This window comes from Mesitornis unicolor, unplaced genomic scaffold, assembly GCF_000695765.1.
Source record: "Mesitornis unicolor isolate BGI_N332 unplaced genomic scaffold, ASM69576v1 scaffold29529, whole genome shotgun sequence".
Taxonomy (NCBI): domain Eukaryota; kingdom Metazoa; phylum Chordata; class Aves; order Mesitornithiformes; family Mesitornithidae; genus Mesitornis; species Mesitornis unicolor.
The window spans coordinates 16,501-31,666 of record NW_010207031.1 but is presented as its reverse complement, the minus strand read 5'-3'; the positions used below and the strand labels follow the sequence as shown (position 1 = coordinate 31,666).

General features: G+C 38.5%; 1 protein-coding gene across 1 annotated transcript in view; it reads right to left on the bottom strand.

Moving 5' to 3' along the window:
• Positions 1-2,472: 2,472 nt before the first annotated feature.
• TANK (TRAF family member-associated NFKB activator) overlaps positions 2,473-15,166 on the bottom strand; it is a 24,873-nt gene continuing 12,179 nt past the window's right edge. Inside the window, exons 4-8 of the mRNA XM_010192001.1 lie at positions 13,343-13,522; positions 11,999-12,075; positions 9,714-9,832; positions 7,560-8,143; positions 2,473-3,114 (exon numbers count right to left, since the gene is read on the bottom strand). Of these exons, the coding sequence (XP_010190303.1) occupies positions 2,947-3,114; positions 7,560-8,143; positions 9,714-9,832; positions 11,999-12,075; positions 13,343-13,522 (1,128 nt within the window). The 3' untranslated portion in view covers positions 2,473-2,946. The remainder of the gene's footprint in view (positions 3,115-7,559; positions 8,144-9,713; positions 9,833-11,998; positions 12,076-13,342; positions 13,523-15,166) is intronic.

Sequence of the window (15,166 nt, the reverse complement as noted above, 5' to 3'; positions counted from 1 at the left end):
CGGAAGAGAGCTCTGATTGGAGTGCGAGATGGCAGAGGGAACTTCTTCCCTTCTGATTCCAGAGGAATAAGTGATCTCAGTTAATGCTCTGGTGATTTCTTTGAGATCTTAAAAAAAGCAGAGGACTCGTGGAATCTGTCACATGAGCGTTTTCCTCTCCTCTAACAAGCACTGACAGTCTAATTACTGGAGCTACGAGCAGCTGTCGAGTTAGCCAGGGAGACAGAGGAGCTACATGTGTTCTATCCTGCCGCCGGCTCTGAGCCTTCGCAGCGGGCTGAGGCAGCCGCCACGCCGCGGCGTGCCCCTCAGAAGCCTCCCAGGCAGCGGGGGGAGCCGTTTGGTGCCTCGCCTCCAGGCCTGCACCAGAGTTTCCGCGAGTACGGGCTGCACGCCCGGGGGTTCGTGCGTCGGGTACCGTCAGCGCGGGCGGCGAGGGGAGGGGGGCCACGGGTGAGGCGTGGCAGGTGAGCCGTGGCAGCGGCTTCAGCCCGGGGACCCCCCCAGCGGAGATTTCGCTGGCTCTGGGAGAGGAGGAACTCGGTACTACGCCTTGGCACGAGTCTGCTCTTTCTTTCCTTCCTCTCAAGTTCCACTTCCTTGCCCCAGAATTCCTATTATTTTTCATGAGATCCCAGTTCCCATTTGGTTGCATTCAGCCTCCTCTGCTGACTTGAGCTTGCGTGCAAGGGGGAGCAGAGGGGAGGAATGCTGAGCCTCCCCTGGTGAGTGTAATAAAGCAGATGTCCCTGCTGGCAGCAGCAGCCTCCAGGAAAGCTGTATGAGTGGGGCCCACTCACGGACCGCACTCACCTCCCACTTCAAGTAGCTCACAACTGCTTTGCGTGAGATTGATTTATTTATTTTAAAACCAGACTGGTGCCCCTCGCAGTGGTCTGATCGGTGAGCCTATCGGGACGTCCTCAGGCAGCAGTAGTTTTAAGCACACAGAACTAAACGGCTTCCTAAGACTCCGCACTAGGCAGGAGCTCACACTGCGGGAGATGGACGGGGTCTGCTGGCCGACGAAGCTTTGGACAACTGTGCACCCCCTTCCCTACCCCGCTCGGGTTCCCCACTCTGCCCTGGCCGCAGGGGCGGCCGCAGCTCTGCAGGCGGAGCTGGGGACCAGGCTGCCTCCAGCAACAAAGAGCCGTGGCCCCGGACTCAGCGCAGGGCTCCGTTCTCTGCCAGCAGGAGACCTCATGGGGAAAACGCGCTCGAACATGACGGGGGGGACAAGGGGAGAGGAACAGATTCTTTTATTTTTTTTTTTTTGTAAAGGTGATTCGCAGTTTGTTCAGCTCTTAATAACGTGAGCTCCTGAGCTTGAATTTTACAGCTGAGAGGACAAGTCGGGTTTGTGTCGGGCTGGCTGGAGATGTGCGCATCCCCTTCTCTCCTCCCAATCCTGGAACTTCTGCCGCTCCCAGGAACCACCCCCAGCCGTGCTCTCTGGGGAGGTCCCTCACACGCCGCACGGCGAGTCGAGGGATGAACGGATCCTCCTCAGCGCTGGGCACCAGCGGGGCTCCAGGGCTGTTAACAGTAACAAACTGTCTCCAGGTCATGTAGCAGACATCCACTGTACACGGCTGTTTAATACAGTGCACCCCGCTAACAGCCAGTCACAAACATAAGATGTTTAAAATAGAGAAAATAATTGCAGAGAAATCAATTTCTAAAAATAATGCAGAAGGTAATTCTTCCAGAAATTGGTCACTTGTGAACAAATATTTAGAAAGAGAAACTGTTGTGCCTTGCTTCTATGAAAATATTAATGCTAATGATCAAATATCAGGACTAAAACCTATGTTAAGTTAAAATGCAAAAAGCTCCGAGTCACCCTTTACCATTAATTTAAATGACTTAGTAACTCTCCCCCTTTTTTAATTTGATCCAAACAAATCCAAAAAATCTGCAAACGTTATCAGAATGCAATGTTTAAACTAAACACAAATTTAACTTGCATTAAGAAAGCCACTAAGCATATTCAGGTTAGAAATGGAGTCACTGAGATTTGGGTGATTAGGTTTTCGTTTCCTTTCTAGGCTGTAAGAGATTGAGCGATCCTTCATAGCAGACTAGAAGGAAAGGGAAATAACCTTTAGTATTCTTAGTTTTAAGGGAAGTTTAACCTTTTCTCACTCTGTCCTTCATACTAATATAACCTTCTCCATGGAAGTATTTTTACTAATTATTAATGCTAGAAAGGTACATGAGCAAAACAGCTATTTTTTTGTAACAGAACAGATATCCATAAAATTGCTACTGTTACAGTTTGGCAAAAGAGTAATTCATGTGTTGCATCTGATTACTGTCTCTAGTACAAAATTCACCTGGAAAAGTCAACCATTCATTTATGTTACTAGTGAACAAGCCTGTCCTAATTTTGGCACACCTGACATTCAGTTACTGTGATGATTTTAAAAGAAACTGAATTGAGGTTCACTGCTATAAGTTAAATTCGGTAATTTTATAATGGAAATGAAAAATGAGAGCCTATTTCTCTTCCTGTTTACTTCAAGGAAAACATAGTGGCATCACTGGATACTGAGAAAAAATTCTGAGCGTGACACCAATTTCCACAGACAGATTAAGGCGTTATTCCTGTGAGTCTACACTCATAAATATAACAATGACTTTGGGCCTATACAGGCAATGATTAACTGGAGAAAAAAAGGGAAAGAAAACAAAGAAGAAAAAGTGTTTAACATCACTCTCAAAGGTAATATTGAAGTATAACAAGCAAAAATGTGAATTACAGTACTGAGTGACTTACAGTTTCTTTTTAGCAAAGGACAATTAAAAAATCTGCTTATGTGACAATTTCAGTAATAAGTTCTTGTTACAAGAAGTCTTAATTCTTAAATTCTTAGCATATCTATTGAATAAAAAAAATATCAAATGTACGCAAAAAACAGCGATCCATTGAATTCTCATACGTTAAGACTGTACTTTAAAGTGGGAATTCAGATGCCGAAGAAAATCTTCCTTAGATGTTATAGATGGTGGGAAAACTTCTCGACAGAATTCACATATTCCACACTGATTCAGTTCAGAGTCTGTATAAGCTTGTGCCAGCAAATCATTGTCTTGAGGCTGCCAAACGAGCTAAAAGAAACATAAAATTATTATTGCTGTGATTTACCATGTCGTTTACATTATGCTGTGGTTTTTATTTATATTAAAAAACCCCTCCTCTTTAAACTAGGTGCCAGCTGCACCTGCCTGACCAGAGACATTAACAAGAGTCCTCATTTAAGAAAAGCAAGATAGGACTTTGATTTTTTAAAGTTCTATAAACATACTATCCTTGCAAACACATTACCTATGTATTAATGCTAAATACTGCTATGAGCAGAAGTCTGTAATATCAGTCTGATACATATTAATGCTTCTCTTTAACTTTGCCTTTCAGTATTTTACTGTAGGAGCCCTACTACATAATAGCCATTTAACAGAAATGAGAACACACACGTTTACCTTAGAATAAAATGTTTCTTGTCCAGAGTTAATATGAATCATATTTTATTGCTATATTACTGATGCATAACTTGTTTAAAGATTACTTACAAAGTGACTAGAGCAACGTCATATGGCTTAAGTTACTTATTTGCTCTGGTTGCCTTTTAGTGTAGATGTGTCTCAAAGAATCTGTTTTGGGATTCCTTCTGCCATGACTTGAATGGTTGGGGTCAATAATCTTAAAGGTCTTTTCCAACCTAAATGACTCTACGATTCTACAACACCATCACATTCAATGGGACCATCTCAGTATCTGTCCATGCATTCTGTAAGCCATCCTAAATTTGGTTCAGCACCGCTCTTGATCCCTGGGCTAGTTAGTTTAAAGCCGCCATGTCTGTTTACCTGACACTGGAGTTCAAGGGACTTATGCCTGATCCAAATTTTAAGCCAGAGCGTACGCTAATTATTTAGCATCATACCAATTACGAATCAAAAGGTCTTCTATCAGTTTTCAAAGTAAAGTTTAATATTGAGTTTCATTACTTTAGTATTAGCAACACAATATAAAACACACAGTCATGGTACATGGCCAGGACAATCAGGTTTTGAGTAAACTGAAAACGAAATGCATAGTGCTGTGACTGCAAAGTAGACAGAACAGCAGCAAGCTGGTATGAGCTCAATGTGGGGATGGAACCTAGAAGAGAAGAGCACCCTACAGATTTTTTGGCTCCGTTTTCTTCTCTCTTACTTCACGCGCACATGGGAAGGCAAGCAGGAATACTTCAGAAAGTAGTTTCTTTAAAAGTTTTAAGTTTCTTGCTATCGATACTTACCCAAGGATTTTAATTTTCAGCTCTATTCAAATTTAATCACACCAAATAGTTAGGATCTATTATTTATTCCTCCCATAGTAACTCACTGTACAACTAACCGGACTTTCATAGTGGCTAAACCTTCTTTTAAATTTTTAATTTTTAAGCTGATTTTTAAATTAGTTAAACTTCTTGGACTCAACTTCCTGTCTGCTCCCCATTTAAATAGTGTTTAGCTTATGAGATGGCAGTAGCAGATTTACTGTCTTTCATTATGGTCAGCAATCCATATAATTAAATGGACTAATTAGTAATTAAGTGCAATCACACCACTTTTTTCAGCTCAAAGAATCTACTTATTGTATGCTGCTGGTGTAAATTGCATATTAAATCTATCTAGACACTGACACACTTAAACATCCCTACAGAAATGTGTTTAGAATTACTTGTTTCTAGTATCTTATGATGTAAAGCACCATTTGAAGAAAGATAAAATAGTATTGTAAAAACTTCACAAAGGACATAGTAAGATTTCTGATCTTGGAAGCACAAGGGAGGTATACTCATCCAGCAGCCCACTGAGGCAGGCACTTGACTTCCATTTCTTTCTTTGAATGTTAAGCATGTGCTTAATATGCTTTTCAGAACAGTGATATATTTAAGCAGGTGTTCCATTTCAAAAACAGTAATAGTCAGATTAAGATCAATAGACTATCAATTTGCTTTTAAAATCATGAACGTTCTTAGAAATATTTTTGGTGGAAAAAAACCCCCTCAAACTGTGAATACCGATAAACACACGCATCTCTATGCAAGGCTCAATTAAATGTAGTCTGTAAAATCCTAGGTCCACTAATACGCATGTTTATTTTAATCTGCTGCTCTTTTCAGTCACATGGGTTTTTTTTTAAAAGTTACATCCTAAGAAAACAGTACGGAGTTTTCACATTTAGTATCCACATAGAAGGAAAGAGCTAAATTTATTACAGCAACTGAGAGCAGTTCCAAGACCTTACTGTTACCAAATCTATTGCATTTATGGGGTTTTCCATTTTATAAGTTAACATATGTAGTAAATACTTGAAAGTTTTATCTACACTAGGAAAAAGAATCAGGTATATAATTCCTCCCTGTTGGAGTTTCACTGGTAGCAGAGATGATGGAAGCCATAAGCAGTGTAACTGCCCTTTAGAAAGGTGGTAAAAATACTAAGAACAAGTTTATGCATCAATTTTGCTTAGGTTAATACAGTCCAAAGGGCATGTATGCAAGTAATTTAAAAAACCAGTATTTTAATCAACATATATATTATCTGTGAATCAAATCTCTAGCACAACAACAGTCAGGAAACACTCTAAAGCTGAGTCCAATTCATTGGGAAAAATACTTAAAACCTCTTTTGAATGGTTCAGGAATAGTTTCAGGCAGCTGAATAGAGGTGATGGATGTTTAAATATATTGATATACATAGTAGTATATTTAATGGATTCTAAAGTAATAATACTGGCTTGTTTCAAACAAGCTTCTGGTTAATATACAACATTTTAATCAGTGTCCTGCGTGCTCTACAGTGCTATCATAGATAGGACTTAAAAATACTGAAACAGTTCACCATTGCCTTTTCTTTTCTCCAAGTGCTAGCATTACACTTTCTCCACAAAGTAGATAATTAACATTTGAAATCATGGCTCCGTATTATTATCCTTATTTTACAGAAATACCACTGATCAAACCAAAGTCTTACTGCTATTTAACTACAGCTCTTCTCTACTTTTTCAGCTGCGTTCTCCCCTATTAATTTGTAATCACATACCAGCTGTTTCACTTGCTGTAATATACAATGCAGGGTGCCATCTATTGAAAAATGAATACACAGACTAACTAGTAAAAGAACAAGCTGGAGAGGGAATACAAAAAAAAGAGGATAGTAACAAGCAATGGAGTGAATGCTTCACAGCTCCACAGGAATTCTACCAGGTTTCAGTTGTTTAACTCAGTCACAACTTAGTAACTGAGGAATTGATGAAAAACAAAGCACAATAAAACCTGTGATTGGTAAGTTTGTATAGAGTCGAGATCTTCTACATTACAAATAGATACTTAAAACATATTCTGAAAAATCAGGGTTATAATTTAAAATGCTATGATGAAGAATAGCAAACTTTCCACGCTTTAAACATTTCATCCAAAACTGGTTTGCAATAGAAAACTGAACTAGACTGGGTACGTTTTAGGAGAAGAAAACATCAAAGCTATCATGTCTTACAAATGCTTTCCAAATGTTAGCTTTGCATGTCATGCAGTGGCCAAATTAAGAGGTAAAGCTCTTCTACTGCACGTACCTCGTCATTAGCAAAGAACACAAAACCACATCAATGTAGACAGTAAATATGCCAAATCCACCCTCACAGAATTCCTAAATATCACTAATTCCTTGTTCCTGAAAAGCTATCCTTTCACAATGTGCAAGAAAAGCCACAGAAATGGAAAATAAAGCCTACAAAGGTGCATAATAATTTTGCCAGCAATTTCAGTTGAGACAGGATGTTACACAAAAGCAGCAAAATATTCAGAGATGTGATTGCCAGAACCTGCTGAAATGTTTTTCTGCATTATAGCAACTGGGCCTTGCTTTCAGAAGCTATAACTGAAATTCAAACCCAAAGTACCTACATAAACCTAAAATAAAGTATTTTAGTGAACTTCCCTTAATTTGAAAAAATAAATATGCTTTCCTCCTTGACTTCTTAAACTATGACAAAAAACATTTAAGCTTTCTTAGAGGGGAAGAATAGGGTGCTGCTTATACCTCAGATTAAGAGAAAAAGTAGATAATTTTTCCACAGTGAAGTATTTCTCTCTTCAGCTTTTTAATTAGTCCATTTGTCGTATTCTCTGCTGTACATTAAAAACAATTAAAACAATTACGTGCCCTATTCAACTGAGATCAAGGTAGAAAGCAAGCAATCTAGGGGGCAACTTACAATTAATGGCAGCTTTGAAATAGATATAGACGCAATTAATATCTAAATGAACTGAAATTTGTACAAGCATATCCACTGCTTCCATCTGCTTAAATTCCCGCCCTTTCACTGGAAAAGTGCCTTGCATACGTACTTTAGTATCAGGAAGAACTGACAAGAGATGTTTTCTTAAAAGAAGGCTGATGAGATACTTCATAAAATGTATTAATCCTGTCTCAAAGATTTTTGCAAAGTGGGTTCACTAAATCGTTACCATTTTTTGAGAAGTACAGTATTTATAGAAAGGTACCTGGTGAGGACCTCTGACGGTTGTCCCAGCAGCTTCTAAAGAAGAGAAAATTACTTCAGGTACAGCTTGCATTGTGTGCTTAGGTACAAATGTGAAACCAGTGTCTGCTGTTTTTAAACATGTTTTGTCACGGGTATTTTCTATGGGCATGTTTGCATGATTTTGGGGGTTTGTTTTGTCAACAGTAGTTAAGCTTTGTAAAGCTGAGGTCATGAGATCAACTCCATGAGCTTCAAATGAGTTAGGTTCCAATTTACTGAGGTTAACAGCACGGTCTCTGTGCTCCAGGTTAAAATGATGATCTTGAAGCATCTTTTCAGCTATACCAGTACAAGGAACTGTTGGTTTTTCCTGAGTGCTCTGCAAGAAAGCAGAGTCATTGTCTGTAGGTGGAAACTTGACATTAAATTTAGAAAGTGATTCTACAGAGTTGTTGTCCTCATCTTGGCCCACTCCTCTTGGTGTGATAGATGTGATGCATGATGCACCTCTATTTATATCCTTTATAACCCGAGGCTTAAAAAGCTCTTCTGCTTGTTCATCAGTTTTATCAGTACACTGTATCGGCATGGAAAACTGTATTTCTGTGAAGAAAGAATGAAGAAAACATTAAATAGTCCACTGAAGTACATACAGTTACTGAAGTTTGGTGTTGGTATTTTTCCTGAGAGGCTTTTGAACTTCCTTATTGACTTGTTAACCTTTATTTTTATTTATTTGAAATCAGTTTGAGGCGTAGCTCTGACACAAAAACTACCAGAACAGAAATAAAAGGAAATAATTCTGTCCTAATAGTTGTTTTTCTCTTTGATTTATGGCTACAAACATTTTCATTTTACTGAAAATTATGTTGTCCCATATTCTTAACACATACTTGCATATATTTACTGAAGTGCTCTGGCAGAAATAGAAGCTGGAACCAAAACCATTTCACATGGTGTCAAGAAAATGCTAGGCACCATAAGCACAATTTTAGAAGGTATTCAGGTACCAAACTCCCATTGGTTTTCAAATTAGGTAAATATTAAAACTGAATAACTACTCATAAGTGGGACCATATTTTCCCTATGTTTTGATAATTCCTCCTTAATCTTCAGCACTTTATGAACAAAAATTGTAGTAATATACACAGTCACTTCTAATAAGGTGAGAGAATAACTTCCGTGCACATTTCTTGCACAGCAGCCTTCTGACATCTCTCAGGTGATCATCACTGTTTTCACACAGTTGAGCTAGGCACTTATTTAAGGAAAAAAAAGCCATTCTGCAAGAAGTAACCAAGCCCTCATACCTCAAAATTCTCACCCCCAAATAATAAAGTTTAGTAGTGTACAATCAGAATATAACAATACAGTTCGGACGTAGCAATTTGAAGCCGCAAGCTACACATTAGCACTTCATGTAACAAAACTTCAGCAATGGTATAACCTGAATTAGAAGCAAGTGCTGAAATCAGCATCTTTTGCTTCAACTGTGTAAGTTTGGCAGGTGCTTTCTGAAACCATTTCAAAATGGTCTGATCCTACTATTAAGCAAAGCTAGTAAGGAATGCGTACAGTAGCTTACGTTATATTAAATGTCAGCAATAGCAGAACCAGACATTCAAGATCTCTTCCAGTTGCAACAAAAATCAAGCCTTTCTTCTGTTTTCAGGAAGTGCTGGATTAGGCTCTTGTTCCATATAACAAAACAATATTCAAAAGTCTGGACAAGGAAGCCTAGAAAATAAGTCCTCTGGCTCTCCTCAGTCCTGCAGTTTTCCTCTAAGAGATATGGGGCTAGAGACATTCATAACAGACATCTTTTGAACTGACAGCTAAATTAAAAGCAAGCAAGCGCTGTCATTCACACAGTATGATGGGATATCACATGTAGTAAGTGCCTGCCTCTCACTCCAAGGGACAAAACAATTACAAGAGCCATTGATGTGATGACTGTCTTTTATAGCATGTTATTTGGAGCATTCGTCATAGAATGCCAAAACTGGCGGTGCGCTTTCTTGGTGAAATACTGAGCACCATGTGAACAGACTTGAAAAAGGCAGATGGTAAACAGTGAAAGTACTTCTATGTATGTGTAATTTACAGTATTTTCAAATATAAAGCAAAGCTTTCAAACAGTTGAATCACAATAAGAGCTTAAGTATGATATTACCAGTTTCAGGTTCTGGCTTTATCTTAAATTTACTCAGTTGGTCTGTTTGTTCTCTGGCTAGCACACATATTCGATGACACTCTTCTTTCATGTCCTGGAAAATAGTCTCCAGATTCTCCCTGGAAGATGAAAATGGTAAATTAAGGAGTCAATCCACTCAGCTTGTTGTGACCTTTAATCTAGTCACATCCACAAACCAGGTAACAACAATAGTGTAAGCTACTTTTCTTGGATACGTTTTTCCTCAACATATGTGTACACATTTTTGTTCTCAGTAAAAGCAAGCAGAAAAGGGAGAAGAAAATGTTGTCAAAGAGCTGTTCAGTCATATCATGCACACATACACTCAAGTTTAGGGCCTGACCCTGCTAGGGCCTCCCTCGAAAAATCCAGCCTTTAAATTTCTTTCCCTTCCCTCAGGAATTTTGTGGAACAGCTTATCTTTCACAAGGATACTGTTTGCATCTCATTCTAGGGAAAATAAGATGCTGCTGCTGTGAACATGAATTGTTTTCTATTGTTTTCTGTGCACTTCAGACTTAGCAGGAGAAGGAACACACAAGCATTTGTTACTGCTCCTTCTTTCTCTGTCTACCTGACATTTTGGAGAGGGACTCGTGAACTCATCCTTCTCTGTTTTATACAATATCCCATGACTTTTCCTTTTATTTTGAGGGATTTTTTAAAAATGGTATCTTTTCCAGAGCATCATATGGACATCCAGTATTTAGTTATCTGCACTGAGAATGGTAAAAATAGTTCTTTTGTGAGTTTTATTTGCCCAAAGGCACTACGTTATTCAGTTATCGATGCATCCAGAAAATTCCACTGTGAAATTTTAATAAACTTGCTGAGTAATTTCTATTTCTAAACACAATATAATGGATTTTATAAAATGAACTTAAAGGATGAAAAAAGTTTGGAGACAAACTGGATTTGTGTTCTTTTTTGCATCTTTGTATCAAAAGAGCTCAAAAGGGATTTTTCTTTAACCCAGGGAACTGTTTTCCTTTTTATTGCTTATTCATACAGCAATTAAAAGTGTCACGAGCTGTGTTCCTACTTCTGCTGTGCTTCTCTTTTTGAAGACACAAATGTCTATTTGTATCTCATTGGAAAAAAAAAAATCTACAGAAGGAGTTAAATTTGCTACTGTTAACACTTACATTCTGACCATTTTCAGGTGTTTTGATAAATAAGAAATTAAAAAAGACTCTGAACAGAAGTTTCTAATTGGAGCTTTAAAATATACATATGATTAGATGAATCAATTGTAATTTGCTAGACATTTGTGATACTATAATCTTACAAGTGTAAGATTACCAGTAATCTTACCAGTCACATACCTCTTTCCAAGAAAACAGTAAAGTAAGGGAGCTATTTGAGAGGAGGGAGACAGAAGACAGGTAAAAGTTTTTCGTTTTTTACATATAAATCAGTAAAGACAAAAAAGTCTTTATACCATCACCGTCTTATTTCCTCTCTTTCTTATCATAAAGCAGTAGTGAGTCAGAATAAAGATCCACGTAGTTCACCAGGCCTGTGTCTGAAAGTGGCTAAAAGCAGATGCCTAGGCAAGAGTATAAGTAGACAGCAAGAGTTTACGATATACTTTTCCCCAGTATTCTCCTAGCTTCACCTTAGAGAATCTTCTACTTGACCTCAGCAACACTGTTAGAAGTGGTAATACTGCCTATCCTGTGAAAAAGGCAAGCCTAAGACTTTGGTCACTATTTTTTCCCCAAAAACACTGGCAGAAGAGGGAATACTTGCTTGGGAAATAAACTGCTTTTAGTCCCTTGGCCATAGCAAGGGCTGACTGGCTTCAGCTTACAGGTAAACCTGGTTTCAAACTCTCTCATTTAGGAAGGATCAGGCCAAACATGATTTCTTCATGCTGACTATCAGACCTCCTCCAGTTAATGTACGGTTGTACATTCCTGTTCTGAAGAGAGCTAATGCAAGGGAGTTAATGCTTATCCAAAATGCAGCATTAACATCCACTGTTGTTTCCCACAAAGTTCAACCTGCTGCTGAATCAAGTGGCTATTTTGATTTCTCCCAACTTATCCCTACATATTTGCAAAGTCCCAGCTACGATTCCACATAGTTGCTGGCTTTATTACCTTCCCACATCACCTCTTTGACCTCTGCTGCTCTCACCCTCCACCACCCTCATCCATTTTTTTAAGATACTGTGTAGAAAAGAGGGAAATAGCTCATCTTCTTTAATAGCAGGAAAGACAATTAAAAGGAAATTTAAAAAATGTTGTAAAAGTACTTACCTTTCAGGCACAGGTGAAATACCAGAGATCCCCAGAGAAAATTCAGTCTTATCTGGAACAACTTTCTTACTGCTCACCTTGAAGTAAAATATGAAAATACTGATTACAGGTTAGCATATTAATTTTGCTCTTCACCCTGATATGAATAAAAATGTCACGGGATCCTTCACCTAGTCCTTCTGGAAGCTCTCAAAACATTCACAAATGACAAAACCTTTTTTCTACTGTTTGTGTGAAATTCCTATTTTTAGTTTAACATAGCAACTCAGCGTGGCATTCCTTTGCTCATATTCCCTTGAAAGGAAACTGGTTTTAAGACTATTGCTTGACTGTAATCATGTCTAAGGTAAGATTATGTATTGTGTATAAGCTTAGGGAGGTATCCAGCTATTTTAGCTCTTAAAAATCAATTTATACACTGAAAATTTCATTGAACACATCACAGGCGAGTATGTCAAGACTTACAGCACGTTTTTAAATAAGTTATTAACTTTGACTACCACCTTGTGGTTTGCTCTAGTATTACATACTTTTAAATCTGCCAGGCATTAAGAAAAGTTTTTTATAATAATCAGTCATTAAGCTGCAGTTCCACTAAGATCTACATTACCAGATGGCCTGGGTAGTTCATATGTGCTCCAAATCCGACACAGAACTTGATCATATGTCATATCAGCTGATTTAAATGATACACTGTTCATAATGACAGAGCCATTGCCTACAGGTTTGTCTTACCTTGCACTGAAGTGCACCTGCAGCTCCTGTGGACACATTTGAGCTGCAATACATCTAGCAACATGGGTTACAAATGATTGCCACAGTAACTTAAGTTATGCTTGGGAAGTCTAATAGCAACAAGTTATGTGTTGCTGTGCTCCTACCCTTATCTATATTCACTTTAAACTACCTAGCTAAAATACGTTTACATGGCTAGATTCACACTGGTGACTGCACTCTAGCTATCCCACAGGGACAGACTAGCACTCTGCATGCTATTCTGTAACTAAAATAGGGTGGCGTGAAAGTGAAAAAATCAACTCAATCTTGGTGGAAACTTCCAAATGAAAATTATAAAACAGAAATGCTAATCTGGCGTTTTCACAAAGACTACATTTTTAACGGCGTAACATAAAAATAATTAACACGCAAACCAACCAATATGTATTTAATAGCGTGGCGTTCCCCATGTGCTTTATATACTTTAAATATTTCCTGGTAATTATGTAATGCTGAAATTTAAAATTAGTTTCTTAGAATAAGCAATATAAGCATGTTTGAAAGAAGTAATAATTTACAAAAGGATGGATTTTTAAAATTTTATCTCTGTTTGGTTTCTTATCTTACCTCCCTTTTATACGCTGGCATCTGTATACCCTTTTGCGGTTCATTAAATTCTTTCAATTTGCTTTTCAGAGTTCTTATTTTGTCTTCTTGGTTGGAAATAATAGATAGAAGCTTCCTTTCCTTTTGATTGTTTTTGTCCTCAAGTTGCTTCAACTTCATGCTTTCACTTTCTAACTCTTCCTAAAAAGTAATTTTGGAAACACCGGTACAATTAACAGAATTGAGGCTTGTGGAACAGCACTATTCAGTAGTCTTGGAATAAAGTAAATTAAACTTTTCCAACATAAGTAAGGGCCAGTCTTATTTTTTACATTATTAATTTTAAACTGGTAGTAAAGACCTTCTATGACTACACACATATTTAACTCATCATAGATGATTACTCAAAACAACAGTATGTTCTGAATTTATGAAAGTCATATTAGTGTTTATAAAAAGAAAAGACACTCTCTTGGTTCACTTACTATGTAATTTACATTAACATTTTATGTACAGCATATTGTATATACAACATAAAAAACAGTATTTCATTAATTTCAATCAATCTTAAGCAATTTTGAAGAAGGTGATATTCTGCAGCTACCTTAATTTTCAAGCAGACTCAAGAATAGAATCATAGAATATCTCGAGCTGGAAGGGACCCAGAAAGATCGAGTCCAACTCTCTGCTAGAGACCATATGTCTAAAGGCATCATTCAGACGCTCCTTGAACTCTGACAGGCTTGGTGCCATGACCACTTCCCTGGGGAGCCTGTTCCAGTGACTGACCATTGTCTCAGTACAGAACCTTTTCCTAATGTCCAATCTGAACTACCCCTACAACACAACCTCATTCCATACCAAGCTTCCACTCCAAGCTACCATTCTATTCCAAGCTTCATACCCCTACACCTACAAGCTTCATTCCATTCTTCTCGTGCTCTATTGCTGGTCACCAGAGAGAGGAGATCAGCACCTCCCCCTCCACTGCCCACCCTGAGGAAGTTGCAGACTGTGACGAGGGCACTCCTCAGCCTTTTCTCCGCTACAAGCTGAACAAACCAGGTGACTTCAGTCGCTTCTTGTAAGTCTTGCCCTGAGACCTTTCACCGTTTTGGTCTCCCTCCTCTGGACACACTCTAATAGTTTGATGTCCTTCTTCTACAGAGGTGCTCAAAAACTGTCTGCAGTACTCAAGGTGGGGCTGCACCAGAGCAGTGCAGAGTGAGACAATCACCTCCCTCGACCAGCTAGCTATGGTGTGCTTGATGCACCCGCGGATGTGGTTGGCCTTTCTGGCTGCCAGGGCACACTGCTGACTCATGTTCAACTTGCCATCAACCCAGACCCTCAGATCTCTTTCCACAGAGCTGCTCTCCACCCTCTCCAATTCGTACATATAACCAGGATTACATTGCAATAAAGATTTGTGAAATAAAAAGCAGTGGCTGGCCCCGCTTTAACTATCCATCTGGTAATTAATGGAATTTTTATGTATGTGGGCTTTTTGGTGGAATGAAGAAGAATATAACAAACTTTTTTTTTTAATATGCACAAAGTCAGTCATTGGACAATTTTCAAGAAACAACCTATGGTTAAAACCTGTGGCTATGAAAACCTCATATTTGTCAGTTTATGGTATCTATAGAAACACTGATCTTGAACTCTATCACGTGTCACAAAAAGTGGCCTGAAGCCCCATGTTTGTCTCTGCAAGAGAAATAAACTCAAAGGGTTAACTCTGCAAGAAGTAATGCAAGTGAAATGCAGGAAGAGAGTCTGTAGACAGGCAGGGCAAGGTGAAGAGGAAAGAAGCAAATAAGCACTTTTTCAAGAACCTAAATA